Source organism: Medicago truncatula, chromosome 1 (assembly GCF_003473485.1).
Source record: "Medicago truncatula cultivar Jemalong A17 chromosome 1, MtrunA17r5.0-ANR, whole genome shotgun sequence".
Lineage (NCBI taxonomy): Eukaryota > Viridiplantae > Streptophyta > Magnoliopsida > Fabales > Fabaceae > Medicago > Medicago truncatula.
This window is the reverse complement of record NC_053042.1, coordinates 26800557-26810985: the sequence shown is the minus strand read 5'-3', so window position 1 is coordinate 26810985 and position 10429 is coordinate 26800557. Positions and strand designations below refer to the sequence as shown.

General features: G+C 32.2%; 2 protein-coding genes across 3 annotated transcripts; one reads left to right on the top strand and one right to left on the bottom strand.

Annotated features, from left to right (window-relative positions):
• The first annotated feature begins 891 nt into the window (after window positions 1-891).
• LOC25479628 (actin) lies at window positions 892-4491 on the top strand. 2 transcript variants are annotated; one of them, XM_013587956.3, is made up of 5 exons: window positions 892-1025; window positions 1330-1402; window positions 1966-2359; window positions 3139-3752; window positions 4155-4491. In XM_013587956.3, the coding sequence occupies exons 2-5, from the start codon at window positions 1343-1345 to the stop codon at window positions 4218-4220; spliced, it is 1134 nt and encodes a 377-aa protein (XP_013443410.1). In that variant the 5' UTR covers window positions 892-1025; window positions 1330-1342; the 3' UTR covers window positions 4221-4491. The 2 variants fall into 2 exon arrangements, with proteins under 2 accessions (XP_013443410.1, XP_024630547.1); XM_024774779.2 differs by having other exon boundaries at window positions 922-1107.
• Window positions 4492-4711: 220 nt separating this feature from the next.
• Window positions 4712-9097, bottom strand: LOC25479629 (probable protein phosphatase 2C 25). Its single transcript, XM_013587957.3, has 4 exons — window positions 8432-9097; window positions 6399-6763; window positions 5358-5594; window positions 4712-5230 (listed from the first exon to the last, which is right to left on the bottom strand). The coding sequence occupies exons 1-4, from the start codon at window positions 8742-8744 to the stop codon at window positions 4982-4984; spliced, it is 1164 nt and encodes a 387-aa protein (XP_013443411.1). The 5' UTR covers window positions 8745-9097; the 3' UTR covers window positions 4712-4981.
• Window positions 9098-10429: the final 1332 nt, after the last annotated feature.

The window sequence follows — 10429 nt, the reverse complement described above, 5'->3', positions numbered from 1 at the left end:
GGTGTTGCAATGATGCTGTACATATTCCATAGCAGTGGGTATGGCAGCATGTTGAAGATGAACATGTCAACAATGGAATAAAAAACAAAACTGGGAGAAATAGAGAAAGATACAGTGCATATGACTAAATAAATGGGATTTTAATCCAAACCATTAATTTTAATTAAAGGGTCAGTAATAATATCCTCTCACTCACATGAGTGGAATCCATCCTTATGAAATAGAAATGAAAGAAAAATTGAATAAAAGTAGGGATGATATTTAGGTTATATTTGTATTTATTATTTTTAAGTTGAAGAAAAATTATTTAAAAAATGATATGTATAAATTTTTAATATTTTACTAAAATTGAATAAAGATTTGATGTACAAATATATATACACACATACATAATTTAAAACTCATTTTGGTCATTTACACACCCAAAATCAATTTTGACACAAAGTATCCAAACAATATTTTTCATACAAATCACTTTTGTTGTGAGGATATCCAAACATAAATCACTTTACATTAAACTCATTTTTAACCAAAATCAATTTCACAGAATCAATTCTATCAAAATTAATTCCCATCACCGCACAACCAATAAGTGGAAAAAGTACTCTTGATCGAGAAACAAAAAGTGGAAAAGGTACTTAAAAGATTATCTTTTCATTAAAAATATTTAATATGATTTATGTTTTTCCTTTAATCACCTTAAAAGCTGAAAAAGAAAGAAAAAAGGTGACTGAAAATGTTGTTAGGTATTAGAAATGCCAGCTATTTCCATCAAACAACATGACCCACGTGGACAATAAAATATATATTCGATAAATAAACGGTCAAGATCTATCTAAATTGAATTTGAGGTTAATTTGAGTGGAATTTCATTTGCCACTAACTTTCCTTTTTTAAAACCAACAACAACGCGGGTACCTCAACCACACAAGACATGTTCGTTAAATATAGAAAACATAACAACACATAACTAATCATCACATCACTCACACACACGTTGTTTCATTCATTTCGGAGATTCTAAGGTACTCCAAAAAAAAAAAATTAACACAATCACATTCTTCACTTTTTTTCTTCCTTTCTCATTTTCCATTGTCATACATTTTCGTAAGTTATTTATTTTTTGTTAGACTTAGATTTGATCATATTGTAAAAATGTTACATTTTATGTGTATGTGTATGTGTGTGTATGATGATCTTGATTCTTGATTAATTGGTTTTCTTGATTCTAGATCTCGTGTTCTACGTTTGGAATTGGAAGAGACATTGAATTTAGTTTTATTTTAATGTTTTTTATTATAATTAAATAAGTTTGGTGTTTATGTGCAGTAATCAATAAAAAATGGCAGATGCTGAGGATATTCAACCTCTTGTTTGTGATAATGGAACTGGAATGGTTAAGGTATGGATCCATCCAACTTTGTTGATCTTATTTGATTAGGTAAAGGTTTTTCGGAAAAGGTTCATGATTGCGACATCATAGTATTTGTATATCTTTGTGATCACAAGTGACCGCAATTCTAGCTCCATCAGCTGCATTTGACTGCGAGTTTGGAGAATCGCGACATGACTGCTACTACGATTTAAAATATTTTGGAGATACTCTGATCATTAGAGGCAGAGGAAGACCTAGAAAAATTATAAAAAAAATTATTAAGAAAGATCTAGAGATTAATGAGTTAGATAGGAAATATGGCTTATGATAGAACATTATGGCGTAATTTGATTCATATAACTAACCCCACTTGGTGGGATAAGGTTGATTATTGTTGTATGATCTCTTGTAATCTAGTAGTACATGGCCTTGATATGTGTTATACAATTGATTTGCGATCGCAGGTAATTGTGATCCTTGCGAGTCTGGGGAATTGGAAACGGCTCTTACTACTATTAACACATTTTGGTTTTGTATGATATTTTGTAATCTAGTACTACTTGGTTTTGATGTGTTTTATGTAATTACAGGCTGGATTTGCCGGAGATGATGCACCAAGGGCGGTGTTCCCTAGTATTGTAGGTCGACCACGCCACACCGGTGTGATGGTTGGTATGGGACAAAAGGATGCATATGTTGGTGATGAAGCTCAATCAAAAAGGGGTATTTTGACTCTAAAGTACCCAATTGAGCATGGAATTGTTAGTAACTGGGATGATATGGAAAAGATCTGGCATCACACTTTCTACAATGAGCTTCGTGTGGCTCCTGAAGAACATCCTGTTCTTCTCACTGAAGCACCACTTAATCCTAAGGCTAATCGTGAGAAAATGACTCAGATTATGTTTGAGACCTTCAATGCTCCAGCTATGTATGTTGCCATTCAGGCTGTGCTTTCGCTTTATGCTAGTGGCCGTACAACCGGTAAAGTTTCTTCTATGTTTGTTTTCTTTTTAGAATTTTGTAAAGATACATGTGAAAAGTGGCGTATTCAAGACCCTGGATCATTAGGGTCGGACTAATTAACTTCAAAACTAGAGTCAAAATCCATACAAGTACTTCGATAAAAAAAATACCAATATTTGATGCTGTCATACAATGTATATTTGTTGCTGTCATGCCTGCCACTTGTATTTCATTAGAATTCAAAACGATCTGCAAATGAATATGGATTGTAAAATTTGCAGGAATTAATAATGCCATGGTTTATGTTCAATTTTATTACGACATGTTTGAAATATGAAGCACTTGGATAGACACTGACGCCACATATGACATTGACACAAGGACACACAGACACCGATAATAATTTAAGAAATAAGTGTAACTGAATGTAATCACTTGAGTTATTGAGTAGTGTCATGTAGATGTCAGACGCTGACACATGTCAGACGCATGACACGCCATCGATCTGATGTATCCGTACTTTTCATTCGATTTCATCTTATATCTTTTGTTTTCTTCCTGCAATATGTGGTTATGGATGACAGTGAAACAGACCTATAATTTGGTACCATTCTGAAAAATTACCAAAAAATGGAATGAAAACTTTAAATATCCAAACAATGGTTTTGTAATTTTATTCCATTTCATTTTGTAACATTTGATATCTAAGCGTAGCTTAAAGAACTTGATTCATATAATATATAATTGTAGCCTTGACATTGAAATGGGTTGACAGCGTCGTTTATATCTTGTTATAGGTATTGTTCTTGATTCTGGAGATGGTGTCAGCCACACAGTTCCTATCTATGAAGGATATGCCCTTCCACACGCAATCCTGCGTTTGGATCTTGCAGGTCGTGATCTCACAGACGCCCTCATGAAAATCTTAACCGAGCGTGGATACTCTTTCACCACAACAGCCGAGCGTGAAATCGTGAGAGACGTGAAGGAAAAACTATCCTACATTGCTCTTGATTATGAACAAGAGTTAGAAACCTCGAAGACGAGCTCAGCTGTTGAGAAGAGCTATGAGTTACCTGATGGACAGGTGATCACAATAGGTGCCGAACGTTTCCGTTGTCCTGAAGTACTCTTCCAGCCATCCATGATTGGTATGGAAGCTCCTGGTATACATGAAACAACATACAATTCAATCATGAAGTGTGATGTTGATATTAGAAAGGATCTCTATGGAAACATCGTATTGAGTGGTGGTACGACTATGTTCCCCGGCATTGCTGATAGGATGAGCAAGGAGATCACAGCATTGGCACCAAGTAGCATGAAAATTAAGGTGGTTGCACCACCAGAGAGGAAGTATAGTGTCTGGATTGGAGGCTCCATTTTGGCTTCCCTCAGCACCTTCCAACAGGTATAGTGCATGACTTCAAAGTACATGTGAATTATATAGACCTTTGAAATTAAAGGAAAATAATGCATAAAGACTAACTAATATAATAGTGAATAAGCTTGTTTGGTTTAGTTTATATGAGCTTATATATAGGCATAAGCACTTATGAGAGTGTTTGGGAAAACTTATGAAAACAGCGTATGACATGTCTATAAGCTGTTTTCAAACAGCTTATTGCTTATATGAAAATAATTTGACTTTATTTTATATTTTGGTATAGAAATTGTTTATACATAGCACATATAGGATAAGCGCTTATGCTTTAAGTGCTTAATGAAGTTGTTTATCCAAACATGTGTTTAAAATACCCTTTTTTAATGTGGTTTAAGAGATGATTTTGATATGTTTTCTTTCTTAATGCAGATGTGGATTGCAAAGGCTGAATATGATGAATCAGGCCCTTCAATTGTTCACAGGAAATGCTTCTAAGGATGCAGATTTTTTTTACTAAGAAATACCATAAAAACTGGTTGAGGATCTTTGATTCCTTTTTTTTTTTTTTTACCATTTTTATAATGTTAAATGTGTTTTCTTCTATTTATATGTTGGGATGAGAGGATGAAAACAAAGTAAGATATGCAATTTTTATTTATTGTCATTTTATTATAGAAGAGCTATGTATTGTGACTGATTTGGTTTGGATTTTGATGAGATAGTGGTATGTATTTGATTAATTATTATTTATTATTTTCTGCAATAATATGAAGGAAGTAGTAATTTTTTTATGAAGGGGTTAGAGTATTTAATAACATAATAGATTTTAAATTTAGTGGCATCTGACACAGAAACTTGGCAACAAAGACACAAAAGAACAGTTTAAGGAAAAGAAAGGAAAAAAAAAACTTATTTTAAGAGCACAAAAAGCACACAAAGAAATACACATAAGTTTCGTCCTTTTAACAATATAAGAGTTAAAGCCATGCTAAAAATGATCAAATATTATTCAAGCATACAAGGTATAACACCATAAAAAATCTCTCAAGCAAAGAGAAAAACATGGTTTCCCTCATTTATCACCAGCAAAAGTATATCCAATTAACAAGGTATAGTTAAAAAGTGAAGCAATGAAAAACCTCAAAAGGGTAAGAAGAAAAATGTGCAAAAGAAACAACAATTAGATGCTGCAAAAATGTCTAAAAAAAAGTATTGAATTTTCTTAGCTTCCTTCTAGAAATAAACCTTAAACTCGTTCATTGAGGTTCTTGGAAACTTCTAAATTTTGATGGTCCAACTGTGTCGATAAACCCTTTGATGGATAACTCAGGAACATTAACATTCTTCTTTTGCATCTCATGGTCGATGAAGATAACGACCACTGTGATATCATCATGGAAAAAACGCCGAATTCCCTTTTCAACCTTCTGCAAATCTTTATATCTCATTTCCCTTTTCCGTGCTGCCTCAGTCAAAGCAGCCTGAAGAAGCCTTCTTGCACTCCCCTGATGTTAAAAAAATAAACAGCATACACTAAGATAAACTACACCAGTTTTATTAAAATTGCGCTAAAACATAATTGTAGGATCCTAGGAGGACGAAAAAGATGATTAAACGGAACGTCAAACGTACAGTTCTAGGGTTGTTATGAACGATCTCAGCAGCTTCCTGATTTGTCATGTGTTCCCAAAGGCCGTCAGATGCAAATATGACAAATTTATCGTTAGGTTGTAAAACTCTTGAACACATAGATGGTTCTGCTGATAACACCGGTCGGCTGATAGGATCAGGCAAGTGGAACCGCGGGAATGAAGGATCAAATGAGAACTCCGGACGCTTCAAATATGCATCTCCTATAGATTTTGATACCTAATCCCAGTTGTGGTATGAACAAAAATAAATAAATGTTACAATGAGCAAAGAACAAACCAACACAACATGCATTCCATCATTGATAGTTAAACTCATGGTAATGAAATGGAGATTCACACTTCAAATCAGAAGACCTACTTTTCGTTTTGTGAATCGAATCTTATTACAAATCATAAGATATATTACCAAAAAAAAATAAAATATTGATATTTTTAAGAAAGAAATGACATGGCAAAATTACAAGCTACTATGTCATCTACTTACCTCAAAATAATACATGACTCAAATCATTAATCAAATGACAAAAGAAAAGTTGCTAGACATACAAATTTACATAAAAAAGTCGCAATCTACAATACTTTTTAGTAGTGGTTCATTAGAATAGATCAGGATTAATCATAGTGAATCAAGATCCATCATAATAAACCGGAACTTACGACAAAATTCATGTTTAACAAAGATAGGCACTGATCATTCATATCGATTGAATTTAGTTTTGTATCAAATTGAGAGACGACTTGCATGTATTGTAAGATACATGACCAAATACAACAAGGAAATGAAAAGAAAGAAACGAAATGCAGCTAAAAACTATGGTTCATGTATATGGAAAAGGGTAAGAAAACAAAGTATTTAACTATGTAATGGAAGTTGAAACACCTTTTTAAGAAAAACTGTATATGGACAACACAATGGAAGAGCATTATTATTACAAAGAATCAGAAGCAAAAACCAAACGATAAAGGCAACATAAAGTTCATAAACAGAAATTAATTTCTCAAGAGAAAGTGATATAAAAACCTGAATGATGCCTTTAATACGCCATGTTCCATGTTTCATAACAACAATTTGTGAATCTTCTGGATGCAAAGACTTGAGTTCTCTTCTGATCTCCTCTTTGCAGGCATTATGCTCTTTGGTCAATTGTTCAGCAACGATCTTGTTAGATCGACCAGTTGAACCGATCACAGCACGAGAATCTCCAAGATTAGCGATATGAAGTGTCCCTTTCCAGATAACACCGACGAGACAACATGAACCCATTGCTGCTATCAGTGGCTTTATTCCAAAGCTCCTTCGAACAAGAGTCATAAATCCATCCTCCGTAGCAGAAACAGCATTCCTTATAATATCTTCGGAGATAGAACCGTTTTCTTTACCAATCCCTGCAATGAAATTCAACACATAACTTCCTTAACTTCTTATAGATCACTTGCGAAAAATATAGAGCAAAAAGTTACCAAAAATGTAATTATTGCTGGCCAGACAGTAAAAATAATTCAAAGTAATAACTTCACATAAACAAACATGTGCCAATCTATAGAAACAAGAGAAAATAAAAACACAATATGCAAATTTTTTGAACATCCTAAACTTAAAGGGAAACATCATATATTTTCTATATTCCGAGCTTTCCAAGTTACAAATTTTAAAAGGTGAAAATACAGAACACAATGAAAGTGATGTTTGAAAAAATAATTTGAACTTATCTCCTAAAACAAAGGCTTGTGGAAATAATGATTGCAAGAGCTTATTGAACAATTAATGATATGTTTATAAGAAAATTTTCAGCTTATTTTCATAAACTTCTAAAATTATTTATGGTCATAGCTTATGCAGATGTTACCAATCCCCCCTTTGGCTCTCATTCATTTCCAAATTGTGTTATTATAGTAAAATATAAAAATGCAAATAATTTATTGAATTTAAGCTACTAATTTCATGAGATATTATGTATGAGATTAATTAAGCTGTTTAGCCAAATTTCCCGTAGTTATGCATAGCCAAAGATGTGCATAGTGAATTTCTTTCCAAATTTTCCAACTTCTCCCTTTCCCCTACACAACCAAGTTGATATTAACTCTTAACTTTTTTTTTTAAAAAACTCGGTGTCCGGCCCAAGGACCGACTCATCTGAGGGGTCCAATCCCACCGTTCACTTGTGGGGAGGCCCTATTTAAAACCAGAGCATAACTCTGTATGGACTTAGCCCACCAAAATTGACATAAAGGGGAATCGAACCTGATGTTCAAGAGCAAAACTCATAAAAAAAGAAGCTAAGTAGATAATCATTAATCAACTACATGATAATTGAGATTGTTCTAACTTGTAAGAAATATAAACAAACCAAACAAATCCACCAGCCAGCCTGATCCACAAAGGGCCATCCAAATAACAACAAAAAAGAGCTAGTCACATATGAAACAAAAAAAGTCCAAAATATCAAACATTGATCTAACACTCTATCAATTCAAATCAACCCAATCTATTGCATGCAACAAAACAAATCCATACCATATTATTTAATACAAAACAATTTTTTTATAATAAATTAAATAAAAAATAAACCCCAAATTTTCAACAAAATATATATTAGTCCTAGTCATGAAAGCAATGTTTTAAAAATCAAACCAAATTTAACTGTTCAACCAATTAATTGGGCGGTTTGATCACAATTTTTTTCTCAGTTCAAGATGTTTAACGCAGTTGAACCGTGACTCATAAACCTACTTGGTCTAAGATGTTTTAGACCATTTATTCAACATTAAAAAACTGCACAAAAATCCTCTTATTAACCTTTCTTAGAAATCAACTTGTCCCATGTCTATGTCTGTAGATATCTATGAAGCACAGACACAGTCACGGACACCAGACATATCAGAGACACCGATATGTCAACTCAAATAATAACATGAAAAAATGACATAATTCAAATCACATGTGTCAGTGTCATGTCAAACATGTCAAACACTGACACGTGCCAGAGACTGGACACGCCTTCGATCAGATAGCGTGATAGAGAAAAAATATAAGACAATAAAATTAAGACTCACTTATGAGATGATGAAAGAGATGATCATTAACAAACTTAGAAGCTTCAGGACCACCATGACCATCATAAACACCAACAAAAACAGCATCAGAACCAGTTTCAACTTGACTATGATCCTCAATTACTTCATTAGCTTGAACAATAGCAAAGGAGAATTCACCACAAGAGTGTTTCTCAAGGTCTTTACACCAAACAAGAGCATCTTCAGATGTTGATGACTCATCAGAATCATTTTCATTGTCTTTGTTCATACGTGCATAGCGTCGAACTGGTCTCAAGCACGCTGAAACTATCCTTGCTAACCAAGAAAACATCCCACATTTCCCTCTTTCTGAACCCTCTCTTTCAATTTTGGAAAAAATGAAACTGACCCAGATTATGAAAAGTGTGAAAGATTGTAAATTTGTGAAAAGAAATTTGTGGGCTTGTTGAAAAAAATTTGTGTGAATTTGTGGTGATATTTATGTAGAAAGAAAAAAAAAATAGAGAGAAAAATTAGAATTGATTAAATTTTTGAAATTGAAATTGAAATTTATATGGAAAGATCTGAGATTTGGGAGTGAAAGAGGAGAAGAGAAGTGAAAAGAAGAGAAATGAGTGAGAGTGGTTGGTTCCAACTTTTCTAATTGTAACTTACTTAAAAAATATGTGTGTATATATATATATATATACTTATAATTCTAACTTTGCTTATGAACAAAAAATTAAAATAAAAACTTATACTATTATAACTTCTTTTGAGGAGTGTTTGAAAGAGAATGGGTGATTAAATAGAGAGAAAAAGAAAGGGGGTGAATATTTAAGAAGGAGGGTTTATTATTGAAGAGAATGGTGTGGCTAAGAAAGGGGGAAGTGTAAAGAAAAGGAAAGTTGAATTAAGGTTTTAGGTTGACTTTTGTGATGAAGAAGAAGAAAGAATAACGTATTACCTTTACTTTTTCTATATTTGTATTAATTTAATTTGGTGTTTGTGACTATTTTGTTCCCTATTTAGCACCCAAAATTGTTTGGTCCGGCTAACCGGTGTCCGGGGGCATCGGTTAAGCATAATTATTACCATAAAAGAAATTTGTTTTTTAATTTATTATCAATTAATTATACAATTTCACTACATTAATTTACTATATAATTTTTTTTTTCATATCTTTAATCAGTATTCCGGGGTACCGGTTAGTATTTCCCAAATTGTTTTTATCTATTTAATTTGTAGTACTAGTTTGAAATTAGGGAGATGCAAATGTTATAATCAATCAATTTAATTGTGTCAAGAAAGTAATCAATTAATTTAATCATTAATGCGTTTGTAAGTTATTGATTTGAAGTTGATTTTTTTTTTCTATCAGCTGTTTTCTAAGTTTAATTCATAATCAATTTTAAAAGTCACGTGTTAAATAATTTGTGATTCATATCAAAATTAACTTGAGAGAAAAAGAGTTTGGACGCGGTTATGAAGACACCATTTCTTCATTTTTATTTTTTGTGCGTCTTATTTTATTCTAATTTTTTTATAAATATTGAATCATGAATATAATAAACTAAAATATTTACTTATTCAAAACTATAAAAACTTCTTTCAAAAAAAAAAAAACTATTAAAAACTTATATTGTTTCATATAAGTGAATATTTTAACAGACATCTAAATAATAAACTCATAATCTTACAAGTATTTTTCTTCTTTCATTAAAAACAGGATTGTATGTCTTCGTGAGCTTAACTCAGTTGGTATGGATAATGCATAATAATATGCAAGGTCCAGAGTTCGAACCCCGACCACAAAAAAAAAAACAGGATTGTATCGTCCAAAATTTATATTAAAAAGATGAATTACATTAACTAATTATTATTATTCTTTCAAAAAATAAAGTAATTATTATATGTTTTTGCAATATTAGCAATTTAGCTTGCACTCGAACACTTGACATGATTGTAATTACAAGTTATTTGGTCGCAAAGAATGACATCTTTTCAAATCATTGTTCATGTAAATTATTATTATTA